Genomic DNA, 25,497 nt, shown 5'->3' with positions numbered 1-25,497 from the left:
AAACCATTATTTTTAATTTTCAAGAAATCCTTGAGTCAAGGGAAACTACCTGATATTTGGAAAAAAGCAAATATAGTCCCCTTATTCAAGAAAGGAAATAGACAAAATCCTCTCAACTACCGACCAGTATCACTGACCAGTGTTGTAAGCAAGGTATTAGAAAAACTTATAAGAAAAGCTTGGGTAAATCATCTAGAAGAACACAGTATGATAACAGAAAGACAGTTTGGCTTCAGAAAAGGAAAATCATGTGTTACTAATCTGTTGAGCTACTATGACAGAGTAACAAACACAATACAGGAAAGGGAAGGATGAGTGGACAGTATCTATTTAGATTTCAAGAAAGCTTTTGACACAGTACCACACCAAAGACTTTTATGGAAGCTGTACCATCAAGGAGGAATTCGAGGCAAACTGTTTTGTTGGATGCAAGACTTTCTCATAAAAAGAGAAATGAGGACAGTACTAAGAGGAAACTACTCATCATGGAAAGAAGTGACTAGTGGAGTACCACAGGGTTCGGTGCTGGCACCAATCATGTTTCTAGTGTACATAAATGATATAAACAGTAACACTGGAAATGAGAGGTATCTGAATATGTTTGCAGATGATGCAAAAATACAAAGGAGAATTACTAGCACAGACTCTTGTAGGGAGCTACAAGAAGAATTAAATAAACTTCATGAATGGAGTAGTACATGGCAAATGGAATTCAATGTGGACAAGTGTCATGTAATCAAGTTTGGTAAAAGTGGAAAAAGACCTGATTGGGAGTATAAGTTAGGAAATAAAACCCTATACACATCAGAAAGAGAGAAAGACCTAGGTGTAATTATCAATAACAGACTATCTCCGGCTGACCACATCAGCGAGAAGGTACGGAACATGTATACACTGCTTGCAAATATGAGAATAGCATTCACATACATAAATGAAGATATGCTAAGAAGGATAATAACATCATTCATTAGACCAACCCTGGAATATGCATCAATAGTCTGGAGTCCTCATCTCAAAAAGCATATAGACAAGATTGAAAAAGTTCAAAGGGCCGCTACAAGATGGATACCAAGCTTAAGGGACCTAAGCTACGAAGAAAGACTAAATAAACTGAATCTACCAACACTACAGGAGAGAAGGAAAAGAGGTGACATGATAATGCTATATAAGTGCATATCAGGAAAGGAGAAAATAGACATAAATGATTACTTAACATATGGAGAAGCATCAGCAAGAGGACACTGCAAAAAACTGCATAAGAAGAGAGGTGATAAAGACGTAAGGAAATTCAGTTTCCCAAATAGAGCAATTGATCAATGGAATGCACTACCGAATGAAATAGTGTGTGCCAAAACAATTCACAAATTTAAGGATATGTACGATAAATATGGTCTAAGACACGGGACAATACGAGCTTGACTCATTCCTGTAAAGATACAATTAGGTAAGAACAATTAGGTAAGAACACACACACACACATACACACACACACACACACACACACACACACACACACACACACACACACACACACACACACACACACAAGCATAACCATTACACCTTTCTGACTTCCCCGTGCATCACTTTCACCATTTTGAGTGTGAGTGGGAGTAACGATTTAACATAAATAAATAAATAAATAAACAAATAAATAAATGAAAATCACCTCGCCAATCCGTTCTCCAAAATACTCTGTCCTCATTGAACTGGTCTAAAATATCCATCTCTCAATTTTGAATGCTAATCTGTAACAAGAGACTAACGCTACAGGTACTAGTCACGATAAAGCGCGATGGAAAGGATACCGAGCCGTAGTATTGTCTTATCCTGTCACCGAGCTACGGAAACAAGGTGATCGGAAGGAAAGTCACAGGGAAAAAAATCACAGAAAGGAAGTCACAAAATTAGGTAGGAAAAAAAGTCACAGAAAAGTCACAGCATAATATAAATATGTTTTTTTGGGGGAGGCGGTAGTCAGTCGGTAGAGAGGTGGCCTGCAGTCCCACCAGACCCAGGTTCAAATCCCCGCTGGGGCAGGGGACAGTTTAAGGACTTGAATTTAGTTAAAGCAGACTTTACTTATCTACTATGGTCCTTTCGCCGCAAGAAGTCCGTTCAGGGTGTGGCAGAATTTGGAATTCCCCCGAGTGCGACGTTGCCAATTTGACCACCAATTATCGGATTATCACTCTGTCTCCCTACCTACCCCCATCACACCTATTTCTCTCTCTCTCTCTCTCTCTCTCTCTCTATATATATATATATATATATATATATATATATATATATATATATTATTTATTTCCAATTTTTTTTCCACACCACTTATGAGGTAAAAGTCTAGGCGCGTTTTATTTTTAAGAGGTTTCCCCTGTAGGCCTAATCCTCTCTCTGATCTTTAATCATAATTTTCTTCGTCATCAGAACTTTCTGTTATATTGACGAGAGAGAGAGAGAGAGAGAGAGAGAGAGAGAGAGAGAGAGAGAGGGAGAGAGAAACAGGTGGGATGGGGGTAGGTGATAATCCGATAATTGGTGGTCAAATTGGCAATTCTACGGCGTGGCAACATGGGAAAAAAGCACTGCCACGTGTCATAGAATTCATTCAAATCGTTGTTATAATTCTAAAAAGTGATACTCAATGTACTATATAGATTCCTTTACTATATACAGAATATACAAAACAATTTCAAATAGCACATAGATGGGAAATAAGAGAGAGAGAGGCATGTACTACGGTTGATTTGGCAGCATCGCTAGAGGTGATTCACCAGGTGGGCCCCACCCTGAACAGACTTCTTACGGTGAAAGGACCATAGAAGTCCCGCCGACATGTCGTTAAAATACCCCCGCTAATACCAATACACTAGTCCTGTATGAGACAGCCCTAGCATGTATTCAGTATGGATGGTGGGTGTTAGCGCCGAAGTGGTGGCATGTAGAGGCGTATGGTATGTAGGAGGACTACTGGGCCTTGGGAGCAGGCTGTGAAGCCTTTACCCAGAGTCAAGCACATTAAAAAAAAAAAAAAAAATTGCATGATGGTTAAAACTGAATTATACAATTCAAACATTAAAACAGTCGAAAGCTAAAATGCTGCCTAACAAACATAAAATTAAGCACACTAAAAGAGCAGTAAAGTAAATATGAACACCAAGACCAAATTAGTTGACATATCCCCTGTTCAGTCTAATATTTCATGCAACGCCATGCAGCATTTCCTGGACAGTCTTTCTTCCTTCCCGTCGGTCAACACAGAGGTTACGCAATCGCTGCTGCATCCAGACATATCGAGGTTTAACACGTTTGTGTGTGTGGGTACCAACAACATCCTGTTGCATCGTTGTTCTGACTGTACAGTAGACTCCTCTCTCAGAAACCACTAGATTAATCGCAAACTGATGGGTGGTATTGTCCTACAAGGTTGTCAAACTTGTTATTCCAGCCCTCATAAAAGTTATTTGTTCGCGGGTCATTGTTTACGGATGCGTCATGTACATTCCAGACTACGGGTGGGAACAAGGGAGGAACATGGCGCATTCTCAGCGGCTGCACAAGAGCATTGTTTTGTGCTGACCAATTCTGAACTAGGCGATAGTGACCGTTGACAAATGTACGGTCAAAGTAGTTCAGCAAATCTTCTGCTTCAGGTGGATTTTCTGGCAGTTTGGCCTGAAGGTCCTACATGTCTTCTTCGACGTCCTCCAGTGACAAGAAGGCCAGGCCGTTGAGCATGCCGCAAAATAACCTGAAATCTGGATCATTATTGTACTGCAATGCTTGGCCCAATTCTTGGACCTTGCGCCAGGTTGCTTGGGTCAAGTGATAAAAATAACCCCTGCTGCTGACATCTCAGCCAAATACTGGGGCAACAGCTCGGAGGACAGCATCTTCAAAGTCCGTGACAATATTCCTGACATTCAGCTCCAAGTCCATGTTGGCACACTTGTCTACAAGAGTATGGAAAAGTTCCTCGTACACTGCCCGAGTCTGTTGGTAACAGGGCATACACTGCAGTCACAGCATCATCACCAAATGGCACACGGATCACATAAAGCTGTCGGGAGATGGTGGGTGCCATGGAAATGTTGCCGTCCATGTAGAAAGTCTCAGATGCTCCAAGAAGTCTGAGGTTAGCGCTGTGCCAAACCCCAAAATGCGACCATTCCTGTTGTTGCCATTGTCGTAGAGCAAAAAGTTTTCAGGATTGGGGTCTGTTGTCAAAGTGAACTCGTGAGGAAGCTCACCAAGGTCCGCAAAAACCCCTGGTACACAAGTTGGGCGTTGGTTGTGCAGCGTTCTTTTGCAGGAATCAGCTGTTGGCAAGAGTGCTATAACTTCATCACTGCACTGTCTTATTGACTGTGAGAATATCTGGGAAGGTTTGTCTCTGGTCTGTGCAGCTTGCTGCTTCATAGTAAGCCTGACTTTGGCGAGACTGATTTGATTTTGGTCTGCAGGGTGGTTATGAGGTAAGCCTACTTCAGGGTTCGCCCTCTGAAGATCTGTTTTCAGGTTGCCTCTATACTTAAAACTTGATCTCCAGGTACACCTCCACCATATCTTCTTTTTTCGTGTGGACTGCTTAGTATACATATAATCATCATGACAATTTTAGGCCACCTTTATTGCTCTGGATCACTTCCATGGGGTAAATATAATCCAACACTCGCTCACCCAGCTCCAAAACTCGCCCACAACAATACTACATTTGAGTTCTACGACCTTTGATATACTACTGAGATCAAGCGCCAGTCACAAGTCAACACACTTGGCACTCCCAACAAACAAGCTATCACAGCACACGTCTTCAATCACCGAACTGCCGCTGCAGACAGTATTTATGAAAAATCTAGATCCAGTTCAAGAAAAAAACATTTTTAATAATAAATTTCAATAATAATTAATCTAATTTCATTAACCTAATTTAAGAATGCAAATATAGCCAATACACCCATATTTTTATTATGCACTCCCAACAACCAAACTATCACAGCATACGTTTCGAATCACCGAACCACCATTAAATTGCATGATTCAGTCTTAACCATCAGGCAAATATAGCCAATACATCCATATTTTTATTATACTGTGACTTTTTTTTCCTGTGACTTGTTTTCCTGTGACCTTTTTTCAGTTACTTTTTTTTCCTGTGACTTTCTTTCCTACAATCGGAAACAAGCTGCAAAATGACGAAAATATCTGCCAAGTGAAGGTGAACGAATTACAGAATGGTGACAGATGGCTGGACTCCCAAGAGCGTAATTGTTTTAACCCGATGAAGAGCCCTAACCCCTTCTAGCTTAGTTGATCGACAGGTGTGGTCAGATTGTCTGATCGATTTGACAGGTAACCAAGGAGGCTCATTCCTACTTTGTATCTCTCTACCTGCCTATGTATCTTTCTATTTATCTCTATCTATCTATCAATATCTGTATCTGCCTATCTATCTATCCATCCATCCAGGCGTATGGTAACCCTAACATCTAAGTTCTTCCTCCAGGGTGCGTTGGACTGGATGGTGTTGTGATACAAGTAAGGAAAGTCCAAACAACGAGTCCACATGTCGGGCGAGAGCTACACCCGCTGGCACTCCACCCCCAGTGACGACGACGATGATGATGATGATGGCGGTGGTGGCGCTAGTGGTGGTGGTGGTGGTGGTGATGGCAGCAGCGTCACCATCATTACTCCATCACAGCGGCCAGCACCAGCACCCACCCTAGCCTCACCAGCAGCGCAGGCCAGGGTCATCTGTGTTATGGTGAGCCTTGCACTGGTCTGAATGAGGAGCGTGACTGTCAGCACGTTGGTTAAGGAAGCTTCGTAGCACCTGCTCTTGACCGATTTATATCCTGATTCTGGTACATTTGTTCATTCTTGTATGCTATTTTTGCAATCTGTGTCAGAGTAAGAGTATATACGAGTACTGTAGATAACATACAAGTGAATGAGCTGGTGTCAAAGTAAATCGCTCTGGGAGAGGTGTAAAGCCTAGCACAGAGATCACTGACTGTTATCACACAAGGGTATTGATGTGTATCTATCTATCTATCTATCTGTCTGTCTATCTATCTGTTTAAATCTATATCTACAGTATATCTGTCTATGTATTTATCCATATCTACTGTATAACTACATCTATTTGTCTACCTGTTTATCTGCGTGTCTTTCTCTCTACCTGTCTATCTGTCTATCTATCTATCTGTCTATCTCTGTCTATCTGTCTATCCATCTATCTATCGATTGATCTATCTATCTATATCTATCTATTTATTTATCGATATATAAACTAGCACATAAGCCACTCTCTAGCTACACTTCCTAGAGATCATCCACCAACCCACCTATTTTCACAACTGGAATCCATTTTCATTCCAAAGACCCAGTGTCCTTAATGACTTTATTTTCTCTTCTGACATTTTGTTCCCCCATGGACTTATTTTTCATGAATCTTTTTTCTCTCATTCTCCCATTCTCCTCCATGCACCTACTTTCCCCATTAATCTGTCTCCCATGGGCCTTTTCTTTACCCCATGGTCCACTCTTTTCCCTGTGGACCTGTTTTCCCATGGAACAATTTCCCCCATGATTCTCTTTTCCCTCCCTGGATCTATTTTCCCTCCAGTGACCTAGTTTCCCCATGGTCCTTTTTTCCATCCATGGACCTATTTCCTCCATGGACCTGTATTTCCCTATGGACCTACCTTCTCAGTGGGGAAACACCTAGTCCCCACATGAAACATTTTTTCTCCAATGCACATGTTTCCATATGGATTTTTAAACATCCATCAGACTTATGTTTGTACTTGGACTCATTTCTCCCTAGGATGAATTTACCCAAAGAATCTACCCACCCACCCACTCACCCATCCGTCAACCCCTATAGCTACCTAAACAGAGTAGTCAGCATGTCTCCTTCCAGCCACTCACTCACTCACCCATCTACGAAGGTTACCTACCCACAAAACTCACATACCCACCCACCCACCAACCTTTCCACCAACCCATCCACACAAACCACACCACTCATCTACCCATCCACTCACTCCACACTGCCCACCATCCCTACTCTACCTACTCTGCCTCCCCCATCTGTCCATCAACTCACCCACTCAACCAAACCATGCCGCTCACCCATACACCCGCTCACTCCACATCGCCCACCATCCCCACCCCACGTACTCTGCCTACCCCACCTGTCCATCAACTCACCACCCACCCACCAACCCACCCCTCTCACCTATGTTTCTGTTTCTCTGTTTGACACTTTAGTGATTCTCAGTATTTCAGTAGATACTATACTCGAGATGATGTGTCAGTCTTTTCGGGACCGATGCATTATTAATTGAACTGGCACTCTGCCAAGAAATTAATATTTATTATATAATCCATTCACACATTCCTTTAAGCTTCCGTAAGCCTACATACTTGTATGCATGGAATAAGTCGTAAGCAAGTGTTACACATATGCCGAACAGACAAAGGGTGTAGCGGCAGCCACACTTACTTGTAACTTGTGACTGACAAGATGAAACGAAGCGACAGGAGCAGTGTGAACAGTGGACATAACCTTGTTCCCTACATCCTTATGCTCATCACATGTTTCAGTCAAGTGTGTCCGCCCGTAACTTGAACAGAGATTAGGGATTTTTTTTTTTCTCTCTTAGTCTCCCCCTGTAAACCAGGAAATCATTCAATACGCTGGTGGTAACCTTATAACCAACTAACACGTGTTCCCTACGTGTCAACAAGTGGGTTGGGAGAGGGTTAGTGCCCCTCCCTGAAAAAACAACTAACTAAAAATACAAACAAAAATTCTCGGATTAACCCGTCACGTCCCGAGGTATTCCGCACCTCCGACATCCCCCAGTCCCGAGGTATTTTCGATTTTTTTTTTTTTGGCTAAAACCTTCGCTTTTGGTGAGAAACATCGAAAATTCATAGAGAAATCGCTCACCTGAGGTTTAAAGTGCCCAATCCAGGTAGGAGTTCCTCCTTACCTGAGTGGGTTTTCTAACATGCTGGCACCAAAGAAAACGAGTTCTATGGGAGGGTAACTATTTTATCCACTCACAAACGGTATTTATTTATTTACTTGGTACGAATGTATATGTAGTATGACAGTATATTGGTTTTCAAGCAGTAATAAAGGCATTATAAGCATTGTTTCACTCACTAACTAATCACCATACCTGACCTATTTTTGCCACACTACCTGATCATTATTTCTGGCTGTTTCTTCTTCTAATGCTATGTAAACATTGTCCTCCACATTGTCATCGATTGGGGAATCACTCTGGCCCTGAATAACTTTACTAGCCAGGTCACTGGTAACAGGTCCTTTGCCAAGACAATGGCATGAGGGGGGGAGGGGGGAGGTTATGCAGTGTAAGGCATTGTCCCTGCTTGGTATCTTGTACAGGAATAGAGGAAGGTGTCCCGTGTATACATACGAAAAATCACGTGCGAAAATTGAAAATTGTGCAAATTAGGTACCTTGCAATTGCACGACGTACTGGTACGTCGCCGGGACTGGCAAATGCAAATCGTGGTGACGTACCCATACGTCGTCGGGATGGGGCGGGTTAAAACTGACGAACAGGTGACGACCAAGGAGAGGACATAGGACATGATACGGATTGCAACATGGAATTTAAGGGATGTGAATGATGAGGTGAAAGAGAGATTGTTCAGCTGATTGAGGATGCAAAAGTGGACGTATGTGGATTAACTGAGACTAAATGGTGAGGTGAGAGCTTGAGAGAGTAGGAGTATGGGTGGGGTACAGGCGCGGGCGTAGGTGAGAACAAGAGGGCAAAAGAGGGTGTATGTATTGTGTACAAGAGCTGGAAGGAGAATATGAAAGAGTGTGGATCAGTTGGTTCAAGGATTGTGCTGGTAAGATTGAAAGTGGGAATACAAACGTGGGCGATTCTGTGCATGTATGCACCAACACAAGATCGTGCAAGCAGTGTGAAAAGTTCTGGGCAAATGTGGAAGCATGTATGGATAAGTTTGAGAGGAATGAGAGCGTGTTTTTGACTGGAGATACGAATGGAAAAGTAGGGAATGTGAAGGTGGATGGAGTACTTGGTGAGTGGGATGTGCCTGCTGAAATGGATGAGAATGGCAGTGCTTTAGTGGACATTTGTGACGCGAGGGAGTTGGTGATAGCCAATACCCTCTTTAGGCACAAAATGATCCATGGGTATACGTGGCGTGTGATGAGAAGGGTGGGTGGTGAACTGAATGAACGGAGGCAATGGTTGATTATGTGTGTGTGGATGACGGAATGAGAAGGTATGTAATGGATGCTAGAGCATGCAGAGGCTAGGGGAGTGGACTTTCTGATCACCACTTGGTGGTGGTGAAAGTTAAGGTTGAAGTGCAATGGAGGAATAGAAAGAGGGAAGGACAGAAGGAATAAGTCCATACAAGGAGAGTAGAAAAGCTGCAAGAGGATGTAAAAAAAAAAAAGCCAGAATATATAAGAGAAGTGGGGCGGCGATTGGGTAAATATGATCTGGGGCAGATGAGGGAGGTGGAAGGTGTGTACAAGATTTTCCCAGAAGAAATCTGTGCAGCATGTGAGGTGGTGTGTGGGGTGATGAGAAGACGAAAGGGGGTGCGAGGAACAGTATGGTGGAATGAAGAGGTGAGACAAGCTGTGGTACAAAAGAAAGGAAGCAGAGGCATGAAGGAAGTTGAGACATGGATGAGAAAGTTATATGTAAAGAGGAACAGAGAGGTAAAAAGTTTAGTAAGAGAGAGTAAGAAGAGATTGGATGAGGAATTTGGAAGTAATTTGAGTGTAAAGTGGAGGGAATGTAAGAAAATACTCAGGGAGGAGGAAAAGAGAGTTACGCAGAGTGATAAAGAAGCTAGTAGGGAAGTGTAAGAAAAAATGGGAGATTGACTGTGGAGAAGCGAGAAAAAGTGAGCAGATGGACAGAACACTGTAAGGAACTGTTAAACATAGAGAATGAAAGTAATGCGAGTATAAGTGGCTGAAGAATGGCTGGGAGAAGGAGGGTGGTGAGAAGAGAGGAAGAGATCAATATAGGATGGAAGTAGTGGAAGAAATGAAGAAAGTCAAAATTGGTGAAAGCCCCAGGATTTGATGGAGTGTGTGGTGAAATGCTGAAGCATAGGGGAGAGACGGTAGTAGAATGGATATGGAAGATGTGCAGATTGGCCTGGGAGGAAGGTAGAGTCCCGGAGGATTGGAAGTCAGGTATAATTATTCCCCTGTGCAAAGGAAAAGGGGGGAAAAAAAGTGTGTGTTAATCATAGGAGCATTTGTCTTCTTACTGTATTAAGCAAAGTACATGGCAGGATACTAACTGGCAGAGTTAGGGATATGACAGAGGAATTAAGTGGAGAAAAACGGAGGTTTTGGGAAGGGAAGAGGTTGCGTAGATTAGATATTCATCCTTAGGTCTATAGTGGAAAAGTTTTTCGAGAAAGGAACGAAGTTGTATGCGGCCTTCATGGATTTGGGGAAAGCATAGGACACTGGATAGACAAGAAATGTAGCAAATATTAAGAATACATGAAGTAAATTGGAAGTTGTTGAATGCCATGGAGTATATATGAGGGCGCTAGGGCTGCAGTGCATGTCGATAGCGAACTGAGTGAATTTTTCTGTTTGAATGCTGGATTGAAACAGGGATATGTCATGCCTCCATAGTTGTTCAATCTGTAAATGGATGGGGTTATGAAAGAGATACAAGGTGAAGGAGTGGATGCTGGAGCAGCCCTAATGAGGGAGGGCAGTGTTTGGAAACTTACTGTACTGTTGTTTGTAGATGATACTGTGTTGTAAAGTGAAGAAGAAAGGGAGCTGCAAGGCTTGGTGAATGAGTTTGGGAGTGTGTGTAAGAAACGGAATCTACAGGTGAATGTAGGAAAGAGTAAAGTTATGGTCTTCGACAGAAATGAGGTCACTGAATGCACAGTGATGTTGGATGATGGGGAAATGGAAAATGTGAGTGCATTTAAGTACCTGGGCAGTGTGATGAGTAAGGTTGCTGGGTCTTTAAAAGCAGTGATTAGAAATAGGGAAGTGAGCATGGAAGTAAAAAAATCGCTGCATGATAGTATTGTGATACAAACTCTAATGAATGGAAGTGAAGCTTGGACCTTGCTGGAAGGACTCGTCAAGAGTGAGAGCAATGAAATGAGTTATTTGAGAGAAGCATGTGGAGTTATGTGGAGACAGACTGATAAAAGAGGAAGTGAGGAAGCGTTGTGGTGTGGATGTGGATGTGACAGAAAGCTTTAGAAGAAATACACTGAGGTGGTTTGGCCATGTGGAGAGGATGGAGAGCGAGAGACTAACGAGGAGAGTGTATGTGAGTGAGGTGAAGGGGGGAGGGACAGGGGGAGGCTGAGGATGAGATGGAGGGATGGAGTGGAGAGGTATATGAGAGAGGGAGTTGTGAGGTGGAGGTAGGGCAGTGAAATGGCAGGGGACTGGGCGACGTGGAGGCGATTTGTTTGTGGCCACCCCCTTATGGGATTAAGGCATCTGGCAATAGATAGATATATAGATAGTCTCTCCCGAAGAAAAAATTCCTGGATCCGCCACTGAAGTGAAGATGCACAGAGCAGGTTTGAGGGTGGCCTCGGCAAGGTGAGGGTGAAGAAAATTGATCAGTTGATGTCAGGTCACTGGCCCATTACAGTAAGGTCAAGGATGTGTCTAAAGTAGTAAAAAACGCCAACTTACTGTGCATGACAAGTAACGCATCCTTGACAAACATGCTAAGAGTCAATTTTTTACTTGATCTTCGTTACCCTATCGGGTCGCTCAGCACTTGCTCAAATGAGAGCGGTTTCTGGACCATGCTTCGCTTTGCTTGAAACCAACGATTTGTGGGTCGACACAGGAGCAAGTGCTTCAGTACTTGCTCCTGCGGAGATGCAAGAAAACCCATGGAAACTTCCCGACACATACCGGCCAATGTAAAACCATTGGGAACAGTTAGGGGTCAAAACGCTCCCTAAGGAAATTTCAGTCGAAATGAAACTGGAACGGGCCCATCTGTGACCCAGTTGTGACCATCTTGCCAAGTTTCATCAGAATCTTTTTTCAAGTTTCAGTTGTGCTACACACACACACACACACACACACACACACACACACACACACACACACACACACACACACACACACACACACACACACACACACACACACACACACACACACACTGAAACTGGGGTCTTTAAAAAAAAACATTTTCTATGGACAATAGGAACTCACTGCTGCTAGCGTTTGTGTAAAGATGGTAGGAGACTTGATAGCGCCAGGAGGTCAAATGAGGTTGTGAAAAGGAGACACATGGAAGCTGAGGACACGAAGTAGTTGAAAAGGGATTGAAATGGATACATGAAACATGCACTAAGACTCATATGACTTGCACATTTTTTTTTTTACTTTGCAGACGATGGAAAAATTACAGTATACTAGTAAAGTGCGCTTTGCGAGCGCATGACGAGCGAGCGAGCGTTTATACATATGCTTATCATCATAATTTCATCTTGGTGTAAACGTCAACATTTCAGGTGAGGTAGCTGAACAATAACAGCAGAATAACAGAGCTATAATATTTACTTTCTTACTTTTTCCCTCACTGACGTTTTCTTTCTTGATATGCATATGGCGAGACTCCGTAGCATTTACCACATGCGCAATGTTCAGTTCTCTGCTCCCGACTTGCCGTGTCAATGAACTGCGTCGGTAAACGCTTGGCTATTGATCGAATGATAAAACCCAGACATGGGGCGATTACCCTTGCTGATCCCCCCCCCCCTAAACATAGAAACAATCGTTCATATAAAATTATGAGCCATATGCGATATTTAGTTGTTAGAATTTGTGCAAGAAAACATAGTGTTACAACAGGAAATATTTGTAAATTCGATTTCATAGTGGAGCATGTCAGTAGAAGCCCTCGGATGATTCCCTTGGAAAGCTGGGACTCCAAGGGGTTTCTTTGGTCTCATGAGTAAATGTATAGGTAAAAGCAAAAATTTTTGAATGTATCTACTACCTGCTGAAGAATCTCTTCTCTGTCTCACATAGTAGAAAAGTTATTAGCCTCTGACAGCCATCGCGGTCGAGCAGTGTTGTGTCGGGCCGGGCCGGGTCGTGTCGGGCCGCTCATTTCTCAGCTGACCGTAAACATAGCTTCGCTCGCTGCGCTCGCTCGTTCGTGATCAGTGTGAGGCGCATCTAAGAAAAAAAAATCAGATGGTTTTGCCTAGGAAGTGAGGTAAGAATATAGAAAATCTGTATGATGTGTGGAAACTTGCGTGGCCTGTATCACTGGGTACACTGTTGGATATCTCCCCCACCCCACCTCTCGCTCTCTCTCTCTCTCTTTCTCTCCCAAATCTGATAGTTCATGGATCACATCTTGGTAGATAAAGTGAAGTGCATCTATACAGAATATATATAAAAACAATGAGCCGATGCATAAACCAGTGAGGTACCGCAAAAAATCCATGGACTGAGTGGTGAGTGAATGAGTGTTTGGTTCATGCGACTGAAATGCTGTTGACAGTTGTATCATGCTTCCTTTCCTTTACGTTCTGGACTATATCTCACCTCATCCATAGGTGGGAGAAAGAGGTCTGGATGATGATGATGATGATGATATTATTGGTGTTGGTGTTATAGGTGTTGGTATTTCCAGTGTTGGCATTATAACTGTTGGTACTACAAGTGTATAACAGGTGGTCTTGTGAGGTAGGGCTGTCCAGATGAATGTGGCTTATAAGGGTATAAATCCTAGGGGTGGATGGGGTTTCTTGCTCACGTAATACCTCTCAGGGATGAACGACTGGTCACTCGTCTCAAAGGTCTGGACTAAGTAGCCTAGCCCTGGGTCCCTACGCTCTCCTGTTTGGACGTAAAAGGACTGGGGTGATTGGTAGGCAGGCAGGTGGTACTACAGGTGTTAGTAGTACAGGTGTTGGTATTACAGGTGTTTGTAGTATAGGTGTTGGTATTACAGGTGTTTGTAGTATAGGTGTTGGTATTACAGGTGTTTGTAGTATAGGTGTTGGTATTACAGGTGTTTGTAGTACAGGTGCTGGTATTACAGGTGTTTGTAGTACAGGTGTTTGTAGTATAGGTGTTGGTATTACAGGTGTTTGTAGTACAGGTGTTGGTATTACAGATGTCTATAGTACAGGTGTTTGTAGTACAGGTGTTGGTATTACAGATGTCTATAGTACAGGTGTTGGTATTACAGGTGTCTAGTACAGGTGTTGGTATTACAGGTGTTTGTAGTACAGGTGTTGGTATTACAGGTGTTTGTAGTATAGGTGTTGGTATTACAGGTATTTGTAGTATATGTGCTGGTATTACAGGTGTTTGTAGTATAGGTGTTGATATTACAGGTGTTTGTAGTATATATGCTGGTATTACAAGTGTTTATAGTACAGGTGTTGGTATTACAGGTGTTTGTAGTATAGGTGTTGGCATTACAAGTGTTTGTAGTACAGGTATTTGTAGTATAGGTGTTGGTATTACAGGCGTTTGTGGTATATATATGTTGGCATTACAAGTGTTTGTAGTACAGGTGTTGGTATTACAGATGTTTGTAGTATAGGTGTTGGTATTACAGGTGTTTGTAGTATAGGTGTTGGTATTACAGGTGTTTGTAGTATAGGTGTTGGTATTACAGGTGTTTGTAGTACAGGTGTTGGTATTACAGGTGTTTGTAGTATAGGTGTTGATAGTACAGGTGTTTGTAGTATAGGTGTTGGTATTACAGGTGTTTGTAGTGTAGGTGTTGGCATTACAGGTGTTGGTGTTATCAGTGCTGGTGTCTTAAAACTGTTGGTGTTAGAGGTGCTGGTATTACAGGTGGTGTTCGTGTTACAGGTCTCACGTTACTTCACCTTAATTTTGCGGAGATTTCATCTTTTTTTGTATTGGATGTCTCGTAGCTCAATGGCTGAATAAGACAATCGTATGGTTCTGCATCCTTTCCATAGAACTTATTTTGTGATTATCGCCATATTTTAGTGATAATCTCTTTCTGTGACCCAGTATGCATGATGAAGAGCTGGCAGTTGTACGCCTAGTTAAAGTGAATAGAGCATAGTTATTATAGGTGATGTGTTACAGTTACTGGTGTTACAGATTCTGGTATGTTTGGTGTGCGTGGTGATAGGGATGTGGGTGGGGTGGTCGTGGGCACACCACCACAAAGGCCCTCACTTCCCCGTCAACCTGGTCGTTCCCGCACACCCACCAGACCACACCCTTGTACACCGTCTTCTGTACAGCCTCAGCCCAGCACTAATCAACGACTACATGAGGTATGTTATTTATAACCAATAATTTTGATCTGCTGGGTAACAGATGTCCATACAGCATTGTGGAAAACGTAAATGACCGACGAGTGGAATGAGAGTCAACTAACCTTCGATGAAAATGATGTCAAGTACAGATATTATTCAGATTTACCATTTACCACTAAGTTGCTGGACCCTGCAAGCACCAGAGGCCAACCCACTAACGCATTGAGCTCAGAGTCGCCCTTTATAGCCAGGAGAGAAGAGGGTCAGTCTGGAGCCCCCAGGGTGGCTGCAGCAATCATCCCAGTGTCAAACTGGATTCTAGGTGATATTTCCTAGGGATTTGGTGATATATTCTTTCAAAGATTCTAAACTGGAAATATTTATAAATACTTTAAGTGTTTTTATTAATACTAATTCAGATTTATACAATGACCTCTTCAGGGCTGTCGTAGATCCCTTTTGTTCCTTTTTGGGCCAAGAGTCCCCATGGTTCTGGCAATAAACAGCTTGCCTGGTCTAGCTTCATGTTTTGTATTAAGGAATGTTTGCTTTATTGTTTGCTTTCCGCAAAAATCAGATAAGCAAATCGCGACTCATGACTCCAGCCAGAGCTCTAATTCGCGCGTTTTGTGAATGAGATCAACACACAAATTTGGTCACACATTGTCTTTCATATTATTGTTATATTCTGAACCAATTTTCATAATTAAAGTGACTAGCCGTATGTTTCTCGAAATGTCCAGTCAGGATATCAGCTCCAAGAAACTTTTAATTAGTTCAGCGCTATGATAATTTCAAGAAGAGTTTGACATTTTGTTTTATAAAAACTTTTGTGATTTTTGATGAAGTCCGCTTAACATGGTTATATTATTTTTTCTTGATTAAAATAATGAATGATTCATATCTGCGGGTCCAATATTTCCATAAAACTGCGCGTTTAGAGGCTGCTTCATTTTATACCCCGACCCACCCACTGGCTTGGGGAACTTCGCTTGCTCTCACAGGCAACTACTATAGTTCCTTCATCTTAACTTGTCGCAGAGTTTAGTTTTTTTGCAACTTATTTCACGTAGGTCAGTAGCAGAATAAGACAATACTATGGCACAGCGCCCTTCAATAGCACTTCTTTGTGTCCAGTGCTATGTTCTTATGTTAACCTTTTGCTACAGCTCTGCATTCGATGTGAAGAGACGGCAAAGCTCGGCCAGGTTCACGTAAAACCAGTACATTCGTCTCATGGTCACGTCATCCCCTACAGGAATTCATTATCTTTAATGGGTCTGGCTTTAAACATAGATTTTAATCCCGAGGCCCAGCAATCCTCCTATGTACCATACACCCCCACATGTCACCACATCGGCACCAACACCCTCCATTCTGAATACACGCTAGATCTGTCTCGTACAGGACTGGTTTGATGGTATTAGAAGGTTAGAAGGAGTGTTTTACGACATGACGGCGTGTCCTATAGATCAGTGAAGTCTGCTTCAACAAATTTCAAATCCTTTCAGCTGTACACCACTTCCTGAAAGTATCGGACATGGAGGCGATGCTATCTTACGTAATCAGTAAAGCTCATGATGCCCCAGGGGGATTATCAGTTATCATATGAATATTTACATGATAACAATACAAGGGTGGGATTCTCGAAAATATTTACGTCGATTCCAAGTCGTAACTTAGATTTGTTTATGCAGGAAGAACTTGAGACACGAGGAGATTCTACACTTTCCTGTCTTTGTCCTTCCTGCCAAAACAGTGGTATTTTTTCGATAGCTTTCCACTCGTAAACAATATTTATTTTTGAAGGAGCGCAAGAAACAGGGAAAGGCTCTGCTCTTTTGTCTCCTTGTCTTTCTTGGGAGAACAAATCACAGTTAGGACAGGCGATCGATTGGAAGTGTGTTTGTGAATATGACACCTGGTTAGGAAACGCCTCAGGTATAAGCGGTATACTGTATCCGTGGGGTGGAATCACTGGCCATTTTGCGACATCCACCGTCTCATGTGTCGGATTGTCTCTGGCGAAGTGTGCACCGATACCTTCTGCAGCAAGTTTACACCAGTGAGCAAAAGTTCTCCGGGAATCTTCTGCCAGCATTGTGTCCTTCCATATTTCGCATTTCTCCCCATAAAAAAAAAAAAAAAAAAAAAAAAAAGAGTATCTCTCCTTCTCATTCACTTCTGTCGTGTGTCTCATATTGGTGCCAGCCCTTTCCGTTGCCACAGTGGCCAGAGAAGCATCGGTGTACTTTTCCTCATAGCTGTGCCTGAGTTGATTGGACGAAGTCGTAGTAGAATTTGACTCAGGAGGTAGAGTTCGATTTCACCTGGTCTTCATTATCTATTTATCTATCTTCCTGTCTGCCTGTCTGTCTGTGTGTCTGTCTATCTATCTATCTGTCTGTCTGTTTATCTGTCTATTGCTAGTCACCTAAGTCCACGAACAGTTCGCCTCCAAGTCACCCTGTCCACCATATGGCAGCCCTTTTTCCAGCCTATACCCCCCTCATTCATATATCCACGTTTTCCCTCCACCATCATCCTCGGTCTCCCTCTCCTCCTCTCCACATCCACTACACTCAAATAGACTACACTTTCCTGTAGTTCTTTCACCTTGACCCAGAGTTTCGTTCTTTTGTAGCTTATGTCACGTACTTCAGTGGGAAAAAAAATGACTTTCAATTCTACATCTTTTCTATAGCATTTATTCGTGTCCCCCCCCCCTTTTTTTTGCAATAACTTGGCCTAAAATTGCCTTCTCTCCATTTTCATCTTTCTGCCACTGAGCTACGTGCAGTAATGTGCAAAAGTTCGAAAATCCAAGCCAAGTTGAGGTGAAATGACTGTAGCGTCATATTCCGGTGTTACTCTATATCTGCAACTCAGCATTCAAGATGGAGACATGATAGTTTTAGGCAAAGTTAAAGTGAAAAGAGTATAGCCAATATCTGAGTCTCCCTTCGCTCTATCATTCAGGAGTGCCTTCATCGTGTATAGCAGATATAACCATGAATCGCATATATAATCAGGAAGGGACTGATAGCCGTATTATATGTAACTTTAGCGATACTACACCATTTCTGAGTTATCTGTTACAATCAATACATTAAAATTTCCTGCTGTAAGTTCTTTAGATGTTTCCAGTAACAACAGCGCTCGTTTCAGTAAAAGAAGATATTAAGATGCAATATACGAGATAAAGCGCTGAGGAAAATATATTGCAAAATAGCGGAGGCCCTGAGTTTCTCCAGAGGTGCAGAGGCTGAGGTGTCATTGGTGAAGGATTGGCTTCTTACTTCTAGCGTAGCTGGTTCGCCCTAACGTGCAGGAGAGTTTCAACATTTTCAGCTTATTTTCCTGAGCTAAGTGCCAAAATATGACAGTGCTATGGCCCAACATTCTTTCATTGCATTGTTTGTGTGTGTGTGTGTGTGTGTGTGTGTGTGTGTGTGTGTGTGTGTGTGTGTGTGTGTGTGTGTGTGTGTGTGTGTGTGTGTGTGTGTGTGTGTGTGTGTGTGTGTGTGTGTGTGTGTGTGTGTGTGTGTGTTATTAGCACCATACTCTATTGTTAATCTCTTGTTTGAATTCAGAAGTGAAGACAGGGAGATGGCAGTTTTAGGCCAAATTAAAGTAAGCAGAGTAAAGTACTGGCAGGAAGGAATGGGGGCATATTGCTAATCTGAGTGATAAACACATATATGTAACTTACCGAATTAGGCTGGACATTTATTACACGCCAAAATATAGAAAGGGTAAACACACGTCCGACTGGCTGCTACCGAGCCCAACACGAAATGGTTGATTGGGAGGGAGGTGGAGGAAAAATTTAATTCTAAAATAACAAACATATAACGTTATCAGATACTTAACACAGGTATAGATCTTCACGTGCCAGTTTACCAGGTAGGTTTGGGTAATCACATCACTAACGAGAAGGGCATTAAGTGGAGCGCATTTCTCCGACACGGGCAAAGTAATTTCCAAACCATTCATCACAATGGGTTAGGTTTTCTCATCATTGATAAAAGGCTTCACACACACAAAAAATGTTTTCCGAATCCAGAATCTGCAATATGATCCGGATTAGTCCCAAAAGTTAATCGATTGTTCCCTGGGACATGGGCTATCTACCCATAACATTTGGTCCAAATCTCTCTTTTAATATTTGAGTTATCCTGCCAACAGACATACAAATTAACAAACAAACAAACAGGGGTTGAAAACATACTTTCCGTGTCGGAGAGAATAATAAACCTGGCATACCACTGTGTCTGTTATGCGACACTCATTAGATTACAGAAAGTAGTAATCTGTGTGTTCAGACAAGGCAAAATGCATCAAATATAAATACAATTTCGTCACCGCTGTATCCTTCATCTCCTCCTCATCATCATCATCCTAATCCCACTATGGGTCATGGAGTGGGAACGATGAGGAACCAAGAAGAGGAAAACACAAAATTAGGTGGGAGTCTGTCATCAGAGTACTCAGTAAAATGGCTTGTCCATCTATCTGCTCACCATCTGAAATTTTCAACCCCATCCCATAGACCGAACCATCCATTCAGTAATGCTGCGCTTCATAATGGGTGATATCAGTAGTGGCTTTGAAGATTTCACGACACCTCCTCCTCAGAGATTTATTCTGTACACTGCAACTTAATATCCTCTCATGTGTTACTGGTACAAACCATGTCGGTATCAAGAATATAAGATAACGTAAAGGAGAGTATCAAGTTGTGATAGGTATACTAAATTCACTACGAAGAGTGTGCTGTGACGAAGCCTTCAATAACAGTAATTACTCGATTTTATTTTTCATCTTGCAACACATTTGGGAAGAAGCGATACTGTTGAATGCCAAGAAGACTATGGGGTAAGACATGTCAACTTTTTACTTCTGCCCTTTCTTCTACATATTCCTTGCTTTTTACACATTCCCATTCATTATCAGCTCATCTTTTTGGCTTTCTGTCCTTGCTTCTGCCTTCAGACTCGCAGACCCTTTTCATCATCCTAGTTATGTCCGTTTTCTGTGATCATACAATCTAAACACATTTCTCCCTTCATCAATGGACTTCCCTACTTTACGTCCTTTACTGATGTCAGTTTCTTGTATCATCCAATTTACTTGCCAGACACAAGCTGTAATATTTAACATCCTTTATTGATTTCATTATCTCTTATCCAATTTACTCATTTAACACCACTTGTAATAGTTCACTTCCTTTATTGATTTTATTATATCTTATATTATCCAATTTACTTTTTTTTTATATATATACAAGGAAGAAGGAGGCCAGAAGCCCTTAAATTGTTCCCTTCAAGAAAAAACAAAACAGCAGAGAGCCAAATTAGAGATCCGTTCACTTGCCCAACACAAGCTGTAATACCTAATTTTCTATTTCTTATCTTATACAGTTTAACCTCCCAACACAAGCTATATTCTTCAACAGTCCACTACTACTGCTCTTCCTCTAACCTTGTCATCTAATACTTATACCTCATCAATGTATGGCATCCCTAAATTGATGTCGGTACTCATACACCCTCATACTCTCCAGGCGTTGATTCAGTGGGGGAGGGGTTGGCGCCCTCGGCTCGCGCCTCCCCGTTTGGCTGCTCAGATAAGATTGGCAGCATGCATCCCACCGGATACTGTACTAGTAAAATCTGAAAAGTGAACCATGATTTAACTGGCATGGGTTGCACGTTCTATACAGTGCCGTACTGTGAACTAACACTTGAAAATGAACCCCCAACATTGGATGTGCATCCCATCGGACACTGTACTAGTTAAATGAATTAGCTGAAAACTGAATATTGGTTGACCGCAATTATCATGCATACACTAACAAAATGTAGGCCTGTACAGTGGGAATTATTACCTCAAATTATTAACTCTGAAAACTGAACATTGGCTGAAGACAGTTTATGTAGACATAAAATGTAGGTCCGTAAACTGGGAATTTTTACCCTCTCACCTGCTCCCCCCTTCCCGTCCGTTGATTCCAAGAACAGCGCCACCCCGTTCACGATTATCTGGATCCGCCCCTGCTCTGTACTCACTGTCCTTTTTCAACTTCATAGCTTCATCCACTTTTCTTTGAGTCGCCCTACTTTCTATTTCCTGATAATTCTTCACTCTCTTTCATATTGCACCATGATTTCTTACCCGTCCCCGCCCCAAAGGGGCTCCGGGTCGGGTACTGTTTTCACTCGGTTTGTCTGTTTGTCTGTCTGTCTGTCTGTTAACATCTTTACGCGAAAACCACTGGTGCGATTTTGACTAAAATTTCAGGGATAATGGGCTATGACCTGATCACCTTACTAAATTTTGGGCCAAACTGGGCCAAGGCCCAGAGTGTAGGGCCAAAAAAAGAAAAAAAAAAAGAAAAAAAACTGGGACGGGTAAAAATCGTTTATTCGCCATACCATAACACCTTTCAAATTCGTCATATCGACATGAAACCAAAACCTAAATGTGCATCTTTCAAATCTGCATCCTATAACTGCCTCATTACATCAGACGGTTTATCCCAGTTAGTGGTAGGTGGGTCAATGTCAGGTGGGTCGGGCCTAAACTTTGAAATTGACATAAAATCGTCAATTTTCACCCATTTAACTCCAATTTTGATATGTGACATCTTTGACTAGATATCCTGTTGTGTTTATACGTCAGCACTAAAACGGCTGCCAGGGACGGATTTGCTGTGCCTTGGCACCGCTTCTTGTTTTTAAATTTTTATCAGCATTGTGAGTTTCCTTCCCTGTCAGCAGGCATCACTTTGTTCTTTTCTACACACGCGCGGGCGATAGTCTGGAGGATAAAATGCTTCACTGTGTGTGTGTGTGTGTGTGTGTGTGTGTGTGTGTGTACTTGTCTTTACCCCACGCAACTATCTAGCTTTAACATTACCATTACAGAGAGTTATCGGAGACGCCCGAGGAGAAACTGGCGACCTACATAGAGAGTGTGTGGCAAGGGCAGGGCCTGGACACCTCCACCACCTCCTTCACCGTCGATATTACCACACAGGACACGTGAGTTGCCAAAGGACTCCTGAGTGGGCACAGCTGAGAGTAGTAGATGTAGACTGGGTTGTTTCTTCTTCTTCTTCTGCTCCTCCTCCTCCTCCTCCTCCTCCTCCTCCTGTATCTACAGACGCCCCGTTAACTCTACGTACCAGTACATAATGTCATGCCGTAGTCATTTATATATTTGATTATTCACTTTACTTTACTGCTTTCTCTTTCAGGTTATTCAAACTGGTAACTTTTAGATAAAGTATTACAGAATGTAACTTTTCCTTTTCAGTCTTTCCTATGGTGAACTGAGTGAATTTTTCTCTTTGAAGGCTGGGTTGAAACAGGAATGTGCCATGTCTCCATGGTTGTTCAGTCTGTACATGGATGGGGTAATAAAAGAGATACAAGGTAGGGCAGTGGATGTAGGAGTGGCCCTAGTGAGAGAGGATAGTGTTTGGAAAATCCCTGTACTGTTGTTTGCAGATGCTACTGTGTTGTTAAGTGAAGACGAAGGGGAGCTGCAAGGCTTGGTGAATGAGTTTGGGAGAGTGTGTAAGAAACGGAATCTAAAGGTGAATGTAGGGAAGAGTAAAGTGATGGTCTTTGAGAGAGGTGAAGCCAGTGAATGTACAGTGAGGTTGGATTGTGAGAAGATGGAAAATGTGAGTACGTTTAAGTACTTGGGGAGTGTGATGATTAAGGATGGAAGTTTAGAGGGTGAAGTGCTTGAAAGGGTACAACAAGGAAGAAAGGTTGCTGGTTCCTTGAAAGCAGTGATAAGAAACAGGGAAGTGAGCATGGAAGTGAAAAAGTTACTGCATGACAGTATTGTGATACCAATTCTAACGTATGGAAGTGAAGCTTGGACGTTGTTGGAAAGACACAAGTCAAGATTGACGGCAGTGTAAATGGGTTATTTAAGAGGAGCCTGTGGAGTCACATGGAAAGACATGATGACAAATGAGGATATAAAGAAGCGTTGTGGTGTGAATGTGGTAGGAAGCGTTAGGAGGAACACACTGAGGTGGTTTGGCCATGTGGAGAGGATGGAGGGTGAGAGACTGACGAGGAGAGTGTATGTGAGTGAGGTGGAGGGGGGAGAGGGAGGGGGAGGCCGAGGATGAGATGGAGGGATGGAGTGGAGAGGTATATGAGAGAGGGGGGTGTGAGTTGGGAGCAGGGCAGTGAAATGGTGGGGGACAGGGCGACGTGGAGGCGATTTGTTTGTGGCCACCCCGTACGGGATTAAGACGTCTGGCGATAGATAGATAGATCTTTCCTATGACATTTCCATGTCAGTTTTTCCATGCTGCTTGGTGGTCCTTCTCACTTTTTCCTGCCAGTTTTATCTGGAGGGGTTGGAGGCGGGGGGAGCCTTCTTGCTTTACTATCCTCATTCTTCAGCAAGTAAATTTAGATCTCGTAGTCATAATCTGCTCTGTAACAAGCAGCCTCGAAAGGACCGTAAGGTCTTTTGCTGTTTGCTCTCCTTTATATTCCTCCTTCTTCTCCTCCTCTTCCTCCTTCTTGCAGCATGGATTCAGACATTGTCGTTCATGCTTAACTAACTTGCTGCTCTTCTTCCATGATGTTTGCAAATCAAATGATGACTCAAGAGCATTAGATGTAATTTGACTTTTAGGAAGCATTTGACACTGTCCCTCACAAGCGGAATAAAAGGAAATACTCAAAAATTGTTACAAGATTGGCTTTCAGACCGAAAACAGCGAGTTGTGATAAACGAAAATTACTGCAAATGGTGTAATATGATTAGTGGCTTTCCCCAGGGCTCAGTACTTGGACCAATTCTGTTTTATTATCTACATAAACGACATAGATGAGGGTCTAAATTGTAAAATATCCAAATTTGCCGACGATACTATAATAACCAATAACGTAACTTCAAAGTTACAGTGGCAGCAGTTACAAAATGACCTTAATATTTTGGCAACTGGGCAGAAAAAATGGCAAATGAAAATCAACATAGAAAAATGCAAAGTATTTCATACTGGAGATAACAACGTCCATGCGAATTGCAAAATGAATAATATTCAGCTATCAAGTACAGACAATGAAAAGGATCTTGGTGTGATAATATTAAATGACCTAAAACCGAGTAAGCAGTGCACCGAGGCGGTTAAGATTGCAAACAAACTGGTGTGTGTGTGTGTGTGTGTGTGTGTGTGTGTGTGTGTGTGTGTGTGTGTGTGTGTGTGTGTGTGTGTGTGTGTGTGTGTTTTTAAGAACTTTCGAGTTTAAATCGGAAAAAGTCATACTTGCCTTGTATAACTAACTAGTGCGCCCCCATCTCGAGTATTGTGTGCGATTCTGGTCTCCATACTACGGAAAGGTCATAAAAAAATTAGAGGAAATACAATGATGAATCACAAAAATGATACCACGACTGAGGAACAAACCATATGAGGAACGCCTTGAAGAACTTAAATTATTTAGCCCAACGAAACGCAGATTAAGAGGTGACCTTATAAGTTTTCAAAATCATAAAGGGATATGACAACTCTGACATGAATAAATATTTTGAAATAGACCGGTCGAGTCAAACCAGGGGTAATGGCCCCAAAATTATGGGAAAGCGATTCCAGTCCCATGAAACAAAATACTTCTTCAACAGAGTCGTCAATATCTGGAACAGTTTACCTTCAGATAACGTGAACAGTATCTCAGGTAAGACATTTAAAAACAAAATAGACAAGTATTTGCACGAGAATCCTTAGCTGACTCTTTTTCTGTCCGAATAACTTACTTTTACCAGCTACGTGTTAGGTCATTCCTCTCCTGTCTACTAGACACCCCGTAAACTTAACGTACCCGTACATAGCGTCGCGTCACGTCATTATAAATATTTCAATTTATTCGATGCAAATAATGTATTATGAGCACAGACTAGGACTATACAGATATCCCTGTGTTAACGGTCACTACTCATACTTTCGACCTGTGATGGGCTGTGGAACACCGAGGGTCCGTCTTTAGTTAAGCGACCACCACCAGGATTTTTTTTAATGTACCAGGGGTCACTGCTTCAGGTGGTAACTTGTGAACTTGTCCCGCATAGGAGAGTCCCTTGCCTCAGTGGAGTGAACAGAGCTGAAGTTTAAATGACTGATGCCCACCTTAA

General features: G+C 42.3%; 1 protein-coding gene across 1 annotated transcript in view; it reads left to right on the top strand.

Annotated features, from left to right (window-relative positions):
* Positions 1 to 4,608: 4,608 nt before the first annotated feature.
* LOC145413187 (aminopeptidase NAALADL1-like) overlaps positions 4,609 to 25,497 on the top strand; it is an 88,257-nt gene continuing 67,368 nt past the window's right edge. Inside the window, exons 1-4 of the mRNA XM_080282913.1 lie at positions 4,609 to 4,654; positions 5,544 to 5,767; positions 15,167 to 15,345; positions 22,257 to 22,373. Coding sequence (XP_080139039.1) covers positions 4,609 to 4,654; positions 5,544 to 5,767; positions 15,167 to 15,345; positions 22,257 to 22,373 — 566 coding nt within the window. The remainder of the gene's footprint in view (positions 4,655 to 5,543; positions 5,768 to 15,166; positions 15,346 to 22,256; positions 22,374 to 25,497) is intronic.

This window comes from Coenobita brevimanus, chromosome 95, assembly GCF_032717465.1.
Source record: "Coenobita brevimanus isolate Jiangsu-jjx chromosome 95, ASM3271746v2, whole genome shotgun sequence".
Lineage (NCBI taxonomy): Eukaryota > Metazoa > Arthropoda > Malacostraca > Decapoda > Coenobitidae > Coenobita > Coenobita brevimanus.
Note: the sequence above shows the minus strand (reverse complement) of the source record. Positions and strands in the feature narration are given on the sequence as shown.